Source organism: Amblyomma americanum, chromosome 9 (genome assembly GCF_052857255.1).
Source record: "Amblyomma americanum isolate KBUSLIRL-KWMA chromosome 9, ASM5285725v1, whole genome shotgun sequence".
NCBI classification, from domain to species: Eukaryota; Metazoa; Arthropoda; class Arachnida; order Ixodida; family Ixodidae; genus Amblyomma; species Amblyomma americanum.
Window position 1 is genome coordinate 34,327,603 of NC_135505.1, and position 19,776 is coordinate 34,347,378.

The 19,776-nt window shown below is 48.7% G+C and overlaps 1 protein-coding gene across 1 annotated transcript in view; it reads right to left on the bottom strand.

Moving 5' to 3' along the window:
- The window catches only part of LOC144104924 (vascular endothelial growth factor receptor 1-like), an 81,118-nt gene that overhangs the window by 47,685 nt on the left and 13,657 nt on the right, over positions 1-19,776 (bottom strand). Inside the window, exons 2-5 of the mRNA XM_077638154.1 lie at positions 6,795-6,934; positions 3,575-3,758; positions 2,865-3,156; positions 758-903 (exon numbers count right to left, since the gene is read on the bottom strand). Coding sequence (XP_077494280.1) covers positions 758-903; positions 2,865-3,156; positions 3,575-3,758; positions 6,795-6,934 — 762 coding nt within the window. The remainder of the gene's footprint in view (positions 1-757; positions 904-2,864; positions 3,157-3,574; positions 3,759-6,794; positions 6,935-19,776) is intronic.

Here is a 19,776-nt window from a genome sequence, read left to right on the forward strand (position 1 = left end):
AAGCGCCCTTGTAATTACATCCGGAGTAAAAAAAAGAAAAAAATCGTTCCTCACGATTCAGTTCACAAATGCGAGCAAGTGGTGGAAATAGTATGAAATCGTCATGTCGTATTGAGAAAATCGCTAACGTTACCTAATCTACTATTTATTCAAACCCTTCATAAAGACCTGACTACCTATTATAGAAGATGCACCCTTAACCCCTTCAATAGTTCGTATTGTTGCGGGTACCGGCTTATGAGAAATAATACACTGATCTGAAACTCGACGCAGAACCAATAATTTTTTGAGGCAACATGCATACAGGTGACTGGCTAATCATCTCTCCAGAACAAAATGTTACCAGAACCGTCACCCAATCGTCTCATTTCCTACCCGGCCTCCATTCTCAGTGATAGGAGAGAAGGCTTGTGTTTTATTGTGTTGGGTTTTATGGAACATAGGCGGCTAAGAGCATACTGCGCCGAACGCAAATAGGTGAGAAGGAAAAAGAACAAAATTTACATGAACACCTAATTCCAGTATGTGTTAACAATGCTATGATAGTAATAGCATCTGTGGGTGCCTTTACTGGACGTGACGTCACTTTCCGGTCTGGTGACGTTATTTCCCACCAACCAACGGGAATGGCTCCGTAATTTGACGCCACTCCACTCCAGCCAATCAACCAATTTTATCACCGACGACGCATCTGGCCTCATGGGGCTCCCAATGTATTAAAAATTTCATGGAGCGCCTGCTTAGACTTAAAACTCACGTTCTTGTTGGGGTAGTCCCAGGACATGTTGAAATTGACTCCCGCTTGCACGGTGACTGTGCAGTTGAGTGTGAAGGAGCCGTTCGGCTCCGGGTCAATGTTGATCCCCTTGTCGAAGAACACTTTGGGCGCTATGTCCACGGGGGCTGTCGGGATCAAGAGACAGAGCCAAAATAAGGGTGTCAAGTAAACCATCACCACTTGAGACTTGAGAAGCCAGAAACTGAAGATACTAACTGTAGTTAAATATTATCGAGTGTACCCCTAGATCTCGCCCCTGAAGTTGTAGAGGCACTCAACACCAAATGATTATATGGCGTGCGAAAACTCCCGCTTTGAAAGTTTGCGCGGGCAAGCTGTCACGTGGACTTTTTAGACGTAGCAAACTCCAAAAACTGATTAGTGCCTATCTCAAAAAGATCATGTTGGATTCGAATGGCAGGTCCGGATCAAATTTTTCTCCTCTGTTTGGAGCAATTGTATTCCAATGGCAGAATGGAAAGAGAGTTTTCTGTTCCAAAGGCAGACCGGGATCAGGCGTCGATTACGAATCGCTCTGCGGAGCAGCGATATTTGCTTCGCCAAAATCGTCAGATTTCACCGCAAGCCCGTGTGACGTTTTCCTTTCCCCGTATCTCTTACCTGTCACGACGGGTTGCGGCTGCTTCGCTCCTGTCGTCGCCACGCCGATATACGGATATCCGGGTCAATCCGGGCAACTTACAAGGAAAGTTTATCACCTTTTTTCATTGTTAGCCATGTGCAGCCTGACCCGCCGCGGTGACCCAGTAGTTAGGGCACTCGACTGATGAGCCAGAATTCCAGAGTTCAAACCCCGACGCAGCGGCCGTGTTTTGAAGAAGGCGAAACGCAAAGGCGCCCTTGTGCTGTGCGATATCAGTGTGCGTTAAAGATCCCCAGGTAGTCGAAACTATTTCTAGGGCCTCCGCTTCGGTACCTCTTTTTTTTTTAATACCACCTGCCTCCCTTCGCTTACGGCTTCGCTCGGGTGTCCACCGAGAAGTGGCGAAATTGCTACTCCAATTAATTTCCTCAGAAGCCAAACTTTTTCCCACGTGCAAAGCCATTTCAGCCGAAACTCTAAGGTAACTTTGGCAAACGTAATTATTTATCGCTTTGATTATGTCTGCATAAATAAAAACTACTGCATAAATAAAAACACACTGTCACTTCTTTGTGACAGCTTTTTGGAAAAAAACACTAACCTGTTTGAACCTCCCATGTTTATTGACGTAGAGATGAAAAAAAAAATGTGCATTGGTCTTTGGGGAAAAGAAATGGCGAAGTATCTGTTTCTCATCTAGGCGGACACCTGAACAGCACCGTGAGGGAAGGGATAAAAGAGGGAGTGAAAGAAGCAAGGAAGAAATTGGTGCCGTAGTGGAGGGCTCCGCAAGGATTATGGCCATCTGGGAATCTTTAACGTGCACTGATATCGCACATCACAAGGGCGCCTTACTGTTTCGCCTCCATCGAATTGCCGCAGCCACGGCTTGGATCGAACCCGGGTCCTCCGGATCAATAGCCGAGCGCCCTTACACAGAGGCACCGCCACAGGTAACGTCAGACGACGCTCGCTAAGCCTAGCAGCTCTTTAAATACGGAAGAAATCACAAAAGCCTAGCATGCAGCTTTGTAAATGGGGAAGAAATCTGAAAACTTGACCCGTTTTATTGCAAAAACTTTCTGGTGCGCGTGTGCGGGCGAAGGCTTCGTTCGCCTTCCCTTTGCTGTGAACGTGAGAGAGAGAGGGTGCCGGCAAGGACGAATCGGTGGTGGACGAATCGCGTGTTGCCTGAACGTAGATCTTTTGTTCCACCAAGTGACCCCGCTGCAGCGCACGCATTCCATTAAGGCGTGCCGGGTACCATTCTTGGTGCCTCTCAGGGAGATTCGTGTTTTTGTTGGCATAGAGATCACGCACATGCTCCTTGACATACGCTCAGACGGTGTGGCCGATGCTATTACACCCTCGTCATCACCTCACGCTATCGCTGTCTACAGTATTTAGAGCCACTTGTAAAAGGTTAACAGGAGCAAGGAAAAGACAACTCCTGGCGTCTAGAAGGAAAGCACGCGCACTCACGCAAGTAGACGAAGTCCATGGCCATGGAGGCGTACTTGTAAACGCGGCCAGGCACCGAGCCGTTACACACGAAGCGTCCGTCCTCGTAGAATTCCGGATAATAGATGATGAAGCCGCGCATGGGGTCGAACTCGACGTCGTCGGATAGCAGCAGCACCTCCTCCATCTCGCCCTGGCCCAGGTCCTTCCAGAGCTTCACCTTGGCGCCGGAGTGGGTGGGCAGGCACGGCACCACCGACAGCTCGCCGTGGCGCATCGTCACGGATACGAGCTGGTCCTTCTGCTTCTGCGGCTGGAACAGGTAGTAGTCGTCTGCGCCATCGACGAGAAAGTCAGGGTGGTTATTCGACTATGTACAACCTGTAGTCGCAAGCTTCGGTCATGACACACACACATACGCACGCACACGCACACACAAGCGCGCGCGCACGCAACTGAACTGTTAAGTTTTTTATAAAAAAAAAACACTAATAAAATTCGGTGGTCAAATGATACTGACCTCGATTCACTCAATTTCTCAGCCTTTTGCGCCTTAAGATAATTATTTACAGCAAGCATTACTTCTCCTGGCGCTTTGACTTTATTTTTTTAATGGTGAAGTCGTACTGTGTCTTTTATAACGGCTTGAATTAGGCGTGTACATCTCGCACGTGGAAGCCTCCGCAATCAAGTGCCAGTGCAGTCATGCAGGTAATGGTAAAAGGAGCTACCATTGACGAAGATATAAATTGACGTGGCGTTGCCAGTGTTTGTGCGATCGGTGGTGGCATTGTAGTAGCATGTATAGCGGCCCTGGTCCATGACGTCAGTAGTATTGAGCTCAAAGACGCTCTTGAACGGGAGCAGGCCATCCACGCTTTCTTCGCTGACGGAGGAACGCAGAGAGACGTTATCCTAGAATTGAAAAACATGAATTGAACAGAGTTTGGGACGGCAGCAACAGCAGAATGAGCACTGTGCAGAGTTCATCAAGAAAAACAAAGAGGTGTGCAAAGCGGATCTAAAAAAAAAAAACCACCGTGTTGTACCGGCATCGCGACCAGCGCACTAGAGAAATAATGGAGGCATATTTCATCGACCAGAAAAAAGATATCTGTGTCAGCACTCCCTCGGTCGCGTTATATGATAGCGAGATAGGTTTTTTAGATGCCTCTTGATGTACCACCTTTTTTGTTTGATCTGTGACGCAGTGCATTCGGGTTTTTGAACTTTGGAGGTGATAGTGCCGTCGTCGCTATCTGTGCACTTCGTACCTTTCGCACCTATATCGTTTTTCTGTATATGTATATATTTTGCGCTCCTTGTTAATAAAACTTAGTTTCGAGACCGCGCTTGCTTTGTCCCCTTTCTGTGTGCTTCGTCCGTTCGCGCTGAATTTCACCGCCAAAATGAACTACATCCAACTCGCCCAACTCACCATTCGTCTGCAGAATCATATAACAGCAAAGAAAAAGTATCTGGGAGAAGTATTGTTTCAGCTTCTGTCTGACGACATTTATCGAAGAAACTGGACGCATTAGAAACGGCGCTCCTATATGCTGGGCGTGATCTCGCAATTGAAATCTCTGATAGTAAGTGAAAGGTTATTAATGCGTTTACGTTTAATTACTTATTGTTTTCTAAACCCTAAGCAGTTGTTTTGACATCATAGCGAAACGCCCTCACCTCACAAACAAGCGGCTGCTATCAGACTTTGTATCTCTCAGGTACATTCACGCAAGGAAACAAATGCAAATGCAGTGCAGCAATGTAATGAAATAAATTCCGCCTCCATTGACATAACAACCGTACCCCATCTGATATGGCAGTGGAATTACCCAGAACAAGAATTACTCTCTCTCACATGATAAAGCAAATAATGCTCTGTTCGCGAAGCCTCGGTGTATACAAAGGCACAAAATGTCAAAGATAAGAGTTAGAAGGGTGAAAGAGCGGTCGCCGTTCTCATTTGTGGCTGTTATCATGAAAATAAGAGGAAACGCGATAGACACATGAATCTAGTGCCACTACAAGGTTTTTGCTACCTCGTGAGCCGGAATCTTTCGTGGCATTCATTGTTACCTGTGCAGGCTGCTCTAATATTGGTGAAACTTCTTCCGCGCCCGTAAAAAATCAGAAGAAAAGGGTTAGAACGGGGTGGAAGATAAAAAAACAGGACCAAAAAAGAGGGACTAAGTCACGAGAAAATTGCGCGTGGGCACAGAATTATTAACACAAAGCTGTGCGTGAGAACAATAGACATTATCGTGTTCCCCACTAAAAACTCAGCAAGCGTTACCGATCTTTGCGACATGTATGGGCTCAGTCCTGTATTATGCGTTGCATATTGCAATCCCTCAGTTCAGCCCTTGGGCGCGGCCGGGCAGCCACCAAACCACGTGACATGACGTCACGACAGCCGGAGGAAAAGCTGCGCCCCAACTCGCGCGGTCGCGCGCGGCAGCAGCCACCACCTGACTCCCGCTCCTCCCGCTAGGGGCGCTGCGCCGGCGCGTGACGTCACGGAGGAAAAGCTGGGCCCCTAGCGGGAGGAGCGGGAGTCAGGTGGTGGCTGCGGCCGCGCGCGACCGCGCGAATTGGGGCCCAGCTTTTCCTCCGGCTGTCGTGACGTCACGTCACATGGTTTGGTGGCTGCCCGCCCGAGCCCAAGGGCTGAACTGAGTGATTGCAATATTCAACGCATAATACAGGACTTAGCCCATACATGTCGCAAAGATCGGTAACGCTTGCTGACTTTTTAGTGGGGAACACGATAATGTCTATTGTTCTCACGCACAGCTTTGTGTTAATAATTCTGTGCCCATGCGCAATTTTCTCGTGACTTAGTCCCTCTTTTTTGGTCCTGTTTTTCTCCTGTTTTTTTATCTTCCACCCCGTTCTAACCCTTTTCTTCTTATTTTTTCCGGGCGCGGAAGAAGTTTCACCAATATTAGAGCAGACTGCACAGCTTTGTGTTAATAATTCTGTGCCCACGCGCAATTTTCCCGTGACTTAGTCCCTCTTTTTTAGTCCTGTTTTTTTCCTGTTTTTTATCTTCCACCCCGTTCTAACCCTTTTCTTCTTATTTTTTCCGTGCGCGGAAGAAGTTTCACCAATATTAGAGCAGCCTGCACAGGTAACAATGAATGGCCCGAAATATTCCGGCTCACGAGGTAGCAAAAACCTTGTAGTGGCAGTAGATTCATGTGTCTATCGCGTTTCCTCTTATTTTCATGATAACAGCCACAAATGAGAACGGCGACCGCTCTTTCACCCTTCTAACTCTTATCTTTGACATTTTGTGCCTTTGTATACACCGAGGCTCCTAAGCAGGGCTCCCTTAGGCCAGCGTGCCGGGGGGTCCAAAAAGGAGTTTCATTTCGGTGGAAATAAACGTTTTGATGATGATGATGGGCCCCAACTCGCGCGGTCGCGCGCGGCCGCAGCCACCACCTGACTCCCGCTCCTCCCGCTAGGGACGCTACGCCGGCGCGTGACGTCACGGAGGAAAAGCTGTGCCCCAACTGGCGCGGTCGCGCGCGGCCGCAGCCACCACCTGACTCCCGCTCCTCCCGCTAGGGGCGCTGCGCTATGATTGACGTCACGGCATATGTATAAAAGAGCTGCGCTACTTCGCCAGGACAGTCTACCCTTTCACACGGGCATTTCGAGGGCCCTCGAACCGATAGTCTATCGACTCAAAGGCGATCGAGCGCTGCTACACGGGCAGTTTCAATGGCGATCGAGTCAATAGCCTATCAAGTCAACGGAGCAGCACGGAACTCCATCGAGATATGCAACGCATTCTTGGTTTAACCAAGCTAAGCCTGGCCATTTTTTAGCTCATTCTGAATGCTTTGCTATCGCAATTTACGCACTTGGCCCTCGCAATGTTCGACAGTCCACGACAATAAGCAACGAACTTTGCGAGGCGCTGATTTCGACACTTACCCCGAGGGGCGGCAGCGCCCAGGCCACCGGGTGCCTCCCGTAGCACGTAATGCGCAGGGAGCTGTTGGCAGTAATGTCGATGTAGGACGCATTGATGTCAAGCTTTGGTGGCAGGTACCGAGACATTCCCGACGTCGGACCTGCAAAACGAAGAGAGATCAAAGAACCGAAATATATCTGTCAGATGGTCGATGGTAGCACAGAAATCGTTAATAATGCAATGGATACATTTGGAAGCGCTATACGTATAGATGTTAGGCCGGTATGTGGAAAACTACGGGCGGCCTGTTTTGTCGCCAATAATAACTGATGGGCACGATGGTCTGACATGATTTCCAGGGAAACAGCGCAACAGCACAAGGCCAGAGGACAAGAAAGGACGATGCACAGCGCTGACTAACAACAGAATGTTTATTCAGTGAGCTATGCTTATAAAGGCGCCAGGGACACTGAAAAAACAGAAAAAAGCACACAGAACCGTGACAGATATCTCTCCAACCAGGCACGTATTTGATAACACAAGGCTAACACGTGTGCAAAAATTCATGTTCTTTCTGCAAGATAGCGACAGAAGGGGTGCTTACTCACCTCTGACCCAGCTTCAACGTCTCAGACGCTTCCATAACTTCTCTAGTCAGCTGATCTTTGTGTCTATCAACAACTCTGCTCTTGTCATACAGAGGCTGGCGCGAACAATCACGACATTGAACACCAATGTGGCGGGCAGCGTTCTTGACATCATTTTTGTGCTCCCTCAGCCTATCGTTCAAACAACGACCAGTTTGTCCAACATATGAACCACCACAACTCAAAGGGATCGAATAAACCAGATTCTCTACGCACATCACAAATTTTACCTCATGCTTTTTTGTGCAGATGGGTTCACCTTCATTTGACTTTTTGGGGCCATTTACACGCGCGCACAGACTTCTCAATTTCACAGGAGCTGAAAACACATCTACTCCGGCTCACTTACCTATTCTTTTCAAATTATGCGATACAACATGAATGTAGGGTATCACAGACACATTTTTTCTTCTGGTACTATGGTCGACAGCGGCGGAAAGTTTTAACTTTTTCAGCATCCCCTCCGCTACAGCAGCTAAGACGTTGAGGGGGTATCCAGCAATAACGAGCCTCTGAACCTGCTAATAAAAACTATTGGCAATCCTGGGGGTGCAAGATTTTTTCATGGCGTTACTGAAGCAAGACGCTATAATACCCCTTTTTACGAGCTTCGAATGAGAGGAACTGTACGGAAGCAACGGCTTTTTGCTCCTAGGTTCAAAAGACCAGCACATATGTGCAACAGTGAAGTACAGGGTCAAGTCAAGAAATTTTATGCAGTCATCAACAGGTACTTCGTGTGTCACTTCAAGAGGCGCGAGGACTTCAGAAAAAACTGAAAGAATGGCATTAACTTCTTGATCAAAAATCACCGCATCGGATTTTATCAGAATCAGGTAGTCATCTACAAAACGGAAAACTTTTTCAGCTTTTGAGCTAATGAGACGATTTTCAAGGGTCCTGTCTAGCATGGCTAAGTAGAAATCGCTGAGCAATGGAGCAATGCACGCTACTATGCATATTCCTTTCTTTTGAATAAAAACACGCCCATCAAATTCAGCGTAAGTGGAATCAAGGTATGTTTGTAAGAGGGCCAAGAAGTTTTGTACGGAGATGCCGGAGGCATTCTGAAAAGCAACAGCTCCGTACCTGTCAATTACTTCATTCATGCACTCTAGCAGTTCTTCATGTGGGATAGAATAATACAAGTCTTTGACGTCAATTGAGAAGGCACGCAACCGTTTGTCCTGGTTATTCTGCCTTCTGTCGCTATCTTGTAGAAAGAACATGAATTTTTGCACACGTGTTAGCCTTGTGTTATCAAATACGTGCCTGGTTGGAGGGATATCTGTCACGGTTCTGTGTGTGTTTTTTTTCTGTTTTTTCAGTGTCCCTGGCGCCTTTATATGCATGGCTCACTGAATAAACATTCTGTTGTTAGTCAGCGCTGTGTATCGTCCTTTCTTGTCCTCTGGCCTTGTGCCGTTGCGCTGTTTCACTGGAAATCCTGTTTTGTCGTGTTCAGTCTTTTCGCTTTCGTCGGGTTCAGTACTGTTTGTTATCACTATGCCGAATTAGCGTTGTGCCAATTTCACTGCTCTCTTTCACATTCTTCGAGAGACACATTCACAAGACATATTCTTCGCTTTGTTCCCTAAGGGTAACCCTTTGCGCTAGGCTGACATTCTACGTCACTAAGAACACCCATCTGCAGTTTTCACGACCATCGACACTAAACTTAATAATAAATAATATCAGACCGCTGTGTTCATTGAAGGCCGTTAGTTGCTTTAATTTTCAGTGAATACGTAATCACTCCTGTGTCTGCCGTAATATCCGGCATACAGCTGCTCCCTGTGTGTAGTCCTCAGGACTCACTTTTAGTTCAAAAAAAAAAGTCAGATTTCCCGCTCCGGGTAATGGCTAGTCCACGCCCGGTACATTAAAGAGTGTTAAAAGACCAAAACTGTAATTTTTGTACATGCATAGCCGGCGGACGGTATGCAGGAATTTGGGGCATACTCCAAAGCTATCTCTCGCCTTTATTATATTTTCGTAAGTTTTTTTGGCTTCGCATTCATTCTTCCGACCAGCAGGAACAGTTCACGTTCGTTGCAGTACCATCTGTGTTTTCTTTCAGTGAGCGTCCTGCTCGTGCCCACGTTTGTGACAGCAGCCACACTCTGGCACTAGCTCACCCACGAGTACGCCTTTCTCGGCTGAGCGAAACAGGTCGGCCGCCGCATGGTAACCAGAATTATGCACCCATCCGACGAAGACGGGTCAGTGCACGCCTCTTAATCTCTGCATGAGGCACGGACCCACGCAGCAGCGTTTCTAAAGGCGATGATGTTTGCACGATGGCGTAGGCGTCGGACGCGTCCGGGTCATTCGCTGCACCCAGCCCGCCCCCCTCCATCTTCCAGCCTCCCTCCAGACTGAGCAATAGCTGCACGATCGTTTGGGCGTCGATACGACTGGCCTGGCCGTATATATGAAGGAAGCACACGCGATGCAGTTCCGGCGATTGGCTGTAAAGACCCGCAGTGGAGTCGAGATCGCCCGAGCCCGCTTCACGATCGAGCTGCGTCGCTTTGCTTTCTCCCAGTGTCGTTCGAGCTCAAAAAAATTTACTTCCAGGTCATTAGCTTCGTCTTGAAAAACGTGAGACGACGTATTCATTGCCCCGTTGAACACCCCTCCCCATCTTTCATCTCTTCCTAGTACTTAACTTTTACTGAATGTCTTTTTATGTAATTAAATGAAAAGGACTCTGCCCGAGCTCTATGAAGAAGACGCTAAACACACTGAGTTTGGCGCACTGGAGGTTGAAAAATGGTCAGGAAGTGAAAAAAAAAAATGAAGAAAACACTTCAAACCGAGTGGAAAAACTTGAATGCGGCCATCTTTGGCCAGCTTTGCTATACTTGGCAAGTCCTCAACCGGAATAGTTCCTTCGGCCACATTTCTTGCATTGCACGGTTGTTCGCATTTTCGACGACGTTGACGCTCCTGCAGCTTCTCGCCATCGACGCGAGGCTGCTGGCTTGCGCAGTCCGCTGTCGCACTTTCTCTCTCGAGCGTCCTCGGTGCGATAGCCGCTTGCGTGAATGAGGGCGTCCCCATAGTGTCGGCGCCAATTATGCTTCTCAAATTTCTGGCAGGTGGCGTGGAAAGATTGTGACGCGCATCAGGGGCGACACGGCCTTCCTGTAGAACTTGCCGGGCTGGTTAGTCAGATGCGAGGAAAGAACTGCGCGAACGAGGCAGGGACGGAGAGGAGGCTGTGCCCTTCTGGCCACGTGTTGCGTAGTTCGGTGCAGCGATGGCTTCGGTTATGAGCTGCGCTGTAATTAGGGGCAGATGAGCAGCTTTTTTCTTCCGCGCCTTGCTAAGTCTATGAAGCATGCCGGCAAAGCAGCTCTAGCCAAAAGCAGGGAAATGTTTGTCATGTTATGTTATGTTATGTTGTGTTCTGCTCAGCGTTGACGAGCTGCACATAGACTTTCACAGACTCCGTAGTGAAGGGATTTAGATTAATTTCGACCGCATAATAACAGCGTCTGCATTTTTCAAAATTGTACATATGGAATGAATGACTCGTATAAAGCCCCCTAAACTCTCCTTGTACCTTTTCTCAGCGATATGGTGTGTTGAGCAGAAAAATCATGTTTTCCAAGTAACTGAGCCCAACCTGGACCTTTCCGCAGAGTGCTTTCAAATGCTTTTCTGAAGATGACTGCAGGCGTGTTCTCCACTCTTAGCGTGTCCGTGGGCAGCGAGTGGTTTGAAACAGCGGCTTGCATTAAGCTATCGTGTCCAGTTGACTGCGCCCGATTGTCTGTGTGTTTTGCAGGGATTAAAGATGCCACCAAAGAAAACACCGCAGCTCTGTCCGGATTGCGATACGGGAAATTATTATCTTCCTCAGCTGATTTCCGGCCGAAATATTGTACCAAGCAGCGAGCAGCCAACAATAATGTCGTCCCGCAATGCACTAATGACTTTCACTTATCATTAGCGGCTGATATAAACAGTCAACCTGAACTTCGCTCCGCGCACATGATTAACATTCACATCACTTTTCTCTTTATCTAGAACAAGATGTCATAACACACACATTTCGGTAGTCGCCCTGTTAGTGCCTTTTGTTGGCAGTGACAACACAAACGTTTGCTCAATTCTCGTTTATGCCGTCTTCCGCATGCCTAACCAGACCGCGCGAGATCTGTCTGCACATGGCGACTGTATAACAAAAATAAATGAAGACAATAATGGTTTCGGGAACGAGACAACAATACCGCTTGTTTGTGCGCCTCTTCCCCCGCCAAAAAAATTAAAGCTGAGTCATCAAAAGTGAAGTGTATTGATATTAAGTGTGTGCACGAGTTCAGTACGTATAGTCAGGCCACAATGAAACGCAAACAGCGCAAGTGAACAAAAAATATTTTACATGCGCACTTTCAGCTGCAGCATACAACTCGCCTTATTCATGCAATGGTTCAACCGAAGTGCCTATTCATGCAATGGTTGTAAAGTAATGGCTTGCTGCAAAGCAGAAAAGTACGGAAAATGCGTGTTTGCGTTTCATTGCGGCCTGACTGTATACACGCAAGCACACTGACGAGTCAGCCGCCAGCTTTTCACGCAATGCGAGATGAAGAGGCGCTCGCACCGCCCTCCCCCACGTTCTGTGGCCCTCGCAGTTATCTTGTTCGAGGTCAGTTCGCCACGTGGTCCTAATCAAGGCGAGTGGGCGCCAGCTGCGCCATCGGCGACCTTGCAGCGGAGAGCGAGCCAGCGACCAACGGGCTTCCCAAGCTGTTGCCGTCGCATGAGTCGCAAGCCGCCTCGCTTTCTCTCCTCCCGCGGGCCGTCGCAACAGTTCCTGTGCTGGCGGCGGCCGAGACGGCTGCTATCGGCCGTTGTCAGCCGGCAGCGACGGAGGAAATCCCTGCCGCGGCGCACATCCGCCGGACAAAGGGTCGGTGCCGATGGCCGACCGCTCCGCAGGGGGAGACAGCCCGGCGCGAGCGCTCGCGTCCTGTGCTCGAGGCACCGCCGAAGGCGCGAACGGAAGCAGGGTTCGCTTCTGGGCTTGGTTATGTAGGACTAGTTGGAGGAAACGGTCTTCTGGTGAAAATGCACCCCGACACAGAACCACACATAAGGAAAGAGGGACAACACTACTTCTCCAGGAGATACTCACCAGAAGGAGTGAACGGACACGCGCTTGATGTGAATTCCGACGTAGGGGTACGAATTCTACAATCCTATGTCCTCCGCCGGATGTTGGGCAAAGGCTCACCTTCGCTCTAAAGTTTACCGCGACAACCGGTGGTGCCTTCAGTACCGTAGTTTCGCTGGTCGTCCAGCGTTACACATGCAGGAAATGGGCTCATCGATCGCTTGTACGCGAATAGTCGGAAGAGAGGTCGATTAGCATGTATATGTACCCGCGACGTAAACAGCGGCAACAACTGTTGCCGAATTTCATGAAAGGTGCTGCTCATTAAACAGGTGTCTCTATCATTGCCACGCTTTCTGCAGGAGCCTTGGTGGAATGGGGCATTCGAAAAACCTTTCATGGCAGGTTCAGTTTGACTGCTGCTTCTGAGTCGCATCAGCACATGGCGATGCGAGACGCTCACACTTGAAGCTCGTGTCTGGCCATGTGTGAGCTTGTGACCCATGTTTTGTGTCTTCAGGACGCCTGTACTTACTCCGATGCTCTAAACATCCTAAGTTCGATGCTGAATGTTCGACGTTCACATTCAATATGGCTGCAATATTGAGTACTTAACCAAATAAACATTACTAACCATTATGTATTATAATTTTATGCTTAGTGCCCCCTGAAGAACACTTCGGTTCCTCCCAGTAACATCAAGCTATATATTCTTTAAACTCATTGTTGTCAAGTGATGAATTTTTAAGCAAAGAAGCATCATGAAACCGTATGCATTAGCGGTTGGCCTAAGAAAGAGGCAGGAACAAGGAAGAACAAGAGTAAATCAACTAAAGGCGAATTTCAGAAGGAAATCCTATCTTCGTTCACAGCTGTTCATCATGTTTGTCATCAGCCCGACTACGCCCACTGCAGAGCAAAGGTTTCTCACATGTCTCTCCAATCAACCCTGTCCTGTGCCAGCTGCGGCCCCCGCCTCCCCGCAAACTTCTTAATCTTATCCGCCGACCTAAGCTTCTGCCGCACCCTGCTACGCTTGCCTTTTCGTGGAAACCACTCCGTTACTCTTAAAAGCTTTTCACTGACTACAGCTCAGAAAGACAAAATCTCGTATTGATTATTTGATGCGCAAGTTTTATATACGGGCATCCTTGCAGCCGCAGTTCAGCTTGTTCTTTCGAAATCGGGGCCCGTCGGACTAATGAACGCGTCCACGCGTGATGTGGAATTTCACTACCAGCGAGCTAAGCCCCTGCTACCCGTACTCCGGCGGATTAGAAACACTAAAACAAGAGCGGTTTTTTTATCGGCCCCAATACACACCCATTATTACCGAACAGGGCGCGGCTCGCTGGCTGCTTGGGGCAAACACGAAGACGCTGGAAACGCCTCCGAGGCGTTCTCGCACCCTCCCCGCTCTTCAACGTTCGCACTTTCGAAACGACTGGGAAAATATGCGGCCTAACGTACGTGCTCGGCGAGGGTGCTACCAGCATAGTTCAAGACCATAGAAAGGGGACTGCATTACTCGCTGAGTGATCCGTTAGTCGGGCATTTATTATTGCGAAGCAATACTACTTTAGATCGCACTTCAGCCCGTTCCGTGGCGAGGCGGTGGTAGGCACCATTGACTTTTAGCGTGACCTCGCTGCGTGATGTCACACCACGTGACCTAGAGTGACGTCACACCAGCTGTGTAAAAACGGGGCCCCATCTCACGCCGTCGCGAGGCAAGGCGGTAGCCACCAACGGCGGCCTAACTCCCGCTCCTCTCACCAGGGCGCTACGAACGCTACTGCAAGCACCGAGTGGGCATATCTTACGACGCGGAGAAAATGGAGTGTTACCGCACCGTCGACCAATCGATACTGGAAGATTTTGTAATGGGCACGCTGGTGAGGGAAATGTTTGTCGGCATACACGGATTCGACAGATGACTTCCTCTTAGATGATTCACTGTAAGCCGTAACACTAGCATAACCCAAGGCTACCACCAGCCATACTACCAGCTGATCCGAGAATAACAAACTATTGCTTCGCAATCACCAGGCTTAACCAAGCTAAGCCACGGCCGTTTTTTTATTGTCACTAGAAGTAAGGCACACTTTATTTACTTGCGGTTAAATGTGCCGCTATTTATTAACAACCACATAACGTTATGCCTATATAACCAAGCCGTTGAAAGATTGCAGTTAGGCTCGTGGGAAAGGCAGTTAAATTTTTTACCCAGACGCAACTACGCGAAAGCTCCATGATAGCAATTCCTTAATTACCTGAAAAAAAAATTGTGAACCTCCAGAAACAATGCTAATGCATAAAGCGCATGTGTCGATAAAAGCAGGACGGAGATGTAACGGCTTTCCTCGATTTCGCTAGCATTGATGAATAGGAAAAGAAAGTAGTTTTTGTAAGCATTCCTTACTCAGAGCTTGACGCGTCAAGGGTGAGCATGAATTTATTCTCGTCCGTATTCAGGTCACTTGGCAACAGTCGAGAAATTCGCTGATTAAAACAGTCACAGACGCCGGCGACTGAGAGCATGTGAAAACGAAAGCCTCATAAGCGTGCCTCATCTGCCCCATCCGCGATCAATAAGGAAAAAAATAAACATGTGCAAACGCTATGCGCACGTGAAAATATCGTGCTCCGTAAGATTGTGACACAAACTAGCTGGGCATTTCGGGTATGCGCTCTTGTGCGAAAATGACTTGTCTAATTTCGACCATTCACTCCACAACAGTGCATAGAATAAAAATAAAAATAAAAATGTAAGAAACAGCAAACAAATCTTAGGATAGAAAATGGCATTTTTCTGGGCCAGTTGGTACAGAAGCCCTGCCAGAACTGTGTTTCGGTTGGCTACGATACATTATCCCATGCTAACGTCAGGGGAGATCGTGCAGGTCAAATTCTGCTTTGCTGACATGCATCAGACGGATCGGTGACACCATTCTGTTGCAACGAGAATATTTTTACTAACGAGAAAAAATTGCTCACCGTATGCTGAACTCGCAGCGACGCCTATTTCTTTCTTTTTTGCTCAACCCTTATGTATAAAAACTCGTAAGTTTTGACCACCAAAAAGTACACATAGAAATTATCGGTCTAAGGACGCATTGCTGTTGTCCTCAAAGCCGCAACTCTGTCACCTAAGCACACAGTGGTCGCCCTGTTAGGGCTTGGCTAACGCACGTAAACTCGAGCTACTGCGCACATTTCAAGTGATCCACTGGCTTTATCTGCGGAGCAAAGGCGCTCAGAAATAATTCCTATTGCAAGTTTTGAATTACGAGGCAATCGCAGGCATAAAGCTCGCTCTGCGCGATGCAGTACCTTTGTCTCAAGAAGCTTTCTTTCCAAGTTGATTCAAAAGGAAAACGGCATGAATAGAAAAGAGACAGCTCTGCCGCTTCAACCCGCACGGCTGCCTGAATGTAGTTAGCAATATAGCGTAGATGTTCTGAAGGATGGGGACGAAGAAGGGGTACTTTGCAGCTTGAGGGCTGGCATATGTGGTGCCTTTAGCAAACTCCAGAATGCAATACGTATACGTTTTCCTGAGGTGGAAGCGGTCAATGTGTTTGATTTGTGCAGCTGTTGCGCACAGTGGGAAGAAGCGTGACGATTACTTGAATAATCAAGCTATGTCAGTGAGCTGCATCTAAGTGCATTTTTAACCGTTCTATAGCTGATAACTCCACGCTCAAGACATCGCTCTGTGACGTGGCTATACAGCTCGTTTATATATGCTTCTCGCAGCAGAAGTGCGTCAGCGGATGTTTCCGCAACCGGAAAAGCGCAGGGCGGATAACGATTCCGCGGAGGAGCACTTCCGGCGGAACGAGACCGACTTCTCTTCCGAGCGGGAAAGACGTTCCCGATAACTGCGTATGCGCGGCCGGCGTCGGGGGAAAGAAGTGTTTTCCTTCCACGAGACGAATAGGGCCACCCGCACCACGAGGTGCATTTCATTTTTTTTTTTTCATTGTTCTCCTTCCTTCAGCTGCCATCAAACACCTGTACGCGGCGAAAGACCTGTGGCAGCGAGAGACGTTCCCGTGTGCTTTCCTGGAAACAAAGGCGCTCTCCCTCTGCCTGAAACGTTCGGCCTGCGGTCTGTGTCACAGGACGGAATGGGACGACTCACATCCAATGGCCGCGTTTCTCTCAACGCACACGTGGAACGCAGGAAGAACGCAACAGACCCTGGTGCACGCCTGTGATGTCACGTAACTTTTTTACACGCCTAGCAACAACGTTTGCAGATAACACGAAATATGCGCTAACATGCGCTAGGCGCTAAAAAGTTTGCTTGAAGGTTTGGCTGCTTTTAAGTAGTGGGATGTTCTTTTTTTCCTCATTGTTTCTGAATTACTCAGCAGAACTGCGAAATTGGCACTACTTTCGTGGTGTTTTTGTTGTATATGTGGTTTCGTTCCCGGTTTTGGGATCACCTGCTGCCAGAGGCACCAGTGTCGCTATGTGTATATATATGACTGTATGTGGCAATAATTGGGGATGTTTGGTTGCTAGCAGTTCGTGTACTTGGGCGGCACCCGCCGCTACAACATTGGCGACGAGGATGGGATCATTTCGGGGGGCGTGACTTTCGCCGCTTGCTTTCCGGCGCCATGAGCATTTCTGGACTCGTGCCGCCGCCCCCGTTCCTGCCTGTGCCTGGTCGACCTGCTGTTGCGTGGCCGCAATGGTTCCGCATCTTCGAGAACTACCTGCTTGCTTCGGGGGCCTCTGACTGCACGCCGGATCGTCGCAAAGCACTACTTCTTCACAGCCTCGGCGTAGATGGTCAGCGCATATTTTACACATTACCACTTCCATCGTTGGACAACGTCAAGCTCGGTGAGCAAACTGCTACTGAGAAAACGTCGGAAGATAGCAAGGGCACAGGCGACACAAGGCCTGAAATATCGTCGTACGATATCGCAGTCACCGCTCTGCACGCTCATTTTTCGGCAACAAGCAATGTTAAGCCGAACGGCATCGTTTCAGTAGGCGAGTTCAGCAAGCTGGTGAATCAGTGAATGAGTACATCACTGCATTGCGGGAGCTTTCTGCTACATGCTCTTTTCCTGTCGAAGAAGATTCGCTGCGTGACCAGTTCGTTGCTGGTATTTCGTCTCGGAGCTTGCGCGAGCATCTTCTGCTTGAAGCATCGTCTCTCTCGTTCGCTAGAGCAGTACTACTGGCAAGGCAGTTTGAGCAGGCGTACAATGATCTGCAAGAATTTCCTTCTGTAGATGTTGGGCGCATAAATACTCGTGGAAATACGCCTACGCGTACACCAGAATCCGACGACAGCTCGAAGTGGTCGCACAACCGCCAGTCTCATTGTTACCGCTGCGGTTCATCCCAGCACAATGCAGCATCAGTTCGCTGTCCAGCCAAAAGCAAGCGTTGTCACCATTGCGGTGTCATGGGTCACTTCCGCTCTGTTTGCCAGAAACGAGGCTCCGCTCCGGTGCGTGAGGTAGACAGCCAAGACTCTCCTAGCGAGGAAGTTTTGAGCATTCTGGCTGTGACGGCGGCCGCTCGCTCCGCTGTTCACGCCACAGTTTCGATTGACCGTGCGGACATAACTTTCCTTGTAGATTCTCGATCGTCAGTTTCCATTGTTGCACACGATCTCTTTAAGCAGTATTTTGAAGGCCAAGTACTTTTGGCCCCGACTGTTCGGTTACTGGACTATTCAAAACAGCCGATTCCGGTTCGTGGCTGTTTCTTCGCTGACGTTACGTACAAAGCTAGCACAACAAGCCTTCTTTTCTACGTCGTAGAACAAGGCACCTCACTCTTGGGTATCGATGCGATCAAGGCCCTCGGTCTACAGATTGATGGGTCATCTCTGCAATGCCTTGAAACGACGCTAACTTCTAATTCTCGAACGGTGCCAGCCATGGACAGGCAAGTCGAGCTAGCTATTCAAACGTGTAGTATATGCCAGGCAGCGGACAAGAGCACGAAGGTTATGGCTGCACCATTGAACCCGGTCCCCTTACCAAAGGAACCGTGGCTAAAGCTTGGCATGGACATTGTTGGCCCATTTGAGAGAGCACCACACGATTGTCGATATGCGATCACGCTGGTCGAATACTTTTCTAAGTGGCCCGAAGTATACTTTTGCAACCAAGCCACAACACGCACAGTAACAGGCTTCTTGGTGTCGGTGTTCGCACGTGAAGGTTACCCAGAGGAAATTGTTTGTGAAAACGGGCCACACTTCATTTCGAGAGTTCCAAGTTTTTCTGCAGGATCGCGGCATCCGCTTGCGGCATTCGTCCGTATACTACCCGCAAGCAAACGAACAGGTAGAAGGGTTCAACAGAGTTTTTAAAAGCTTTGTTCAAGTGGCTACACTCGAGCAGCGTCCCTTACGCCAAACGGTAACAGAATACTTGGGCATTTACCGTTGTACGCCGCATGCACAACTGCAGTTGCTCCAGCACTTCTCCTGCATTGACGTCTGCCAAGGACTCGGCTCGATGTCGTTGGGTATCCGTCAGCAATATTTGCAACCGACCCTACTTCAGAGCTCCACCGCCTACGCGACCGGGTGAAGCAAAAGCAGCAATCCAGTAAACTATACACAGACGCTCGCAGGGCCGCAAGGGAAACCAAGTGAATGTTGGTGACCTTGTACGAGTACGCAGACAAACAACTGCTTTTAAAGGTGCCCTGGCTTTTAGCCGCCCAAGAAAAGTGATAAGAAAGCAGGGGTAATCGTCTTTCCAACTTGATGATGGAAAAACGTGGAACGCTTCTAAGTTGTCAAGGATGCCACGAGCTTCTGCATCTATCTGTGGGTGGGGGGAAAGGAGTGATACAAATGACACCGCTAGGGAAAGCAGCTCACCGCCTACCTTGGAGAGACCCGTTTCAGAAGCGCCAACCGGAACTTCAGCTGTGGCTGCTGCGAAGCAGCCGCCTATGTCACCAGTGACCGGCTGTGAGCCGGAAGAGATTTCGCCTGCCGCCAGTGGTTTCTCAGAAGCATCGGGACCTCAGCGTAGGGTACAGCCATCAAGGAATAGACGACCTCCAGACCGCTATGGACACTAACTACAGAAAGACACGTTTTGCAGTGAACATGAACCTGTCACAATCTGCACGAGTGTTGAGTTTGCTGACGTTGTGAAATATGGACATAAATGGAGTTGTATCTTGTTGTCCTCTTTTTGTTTTATATTTTTGTATTAAGTGCATAAGACA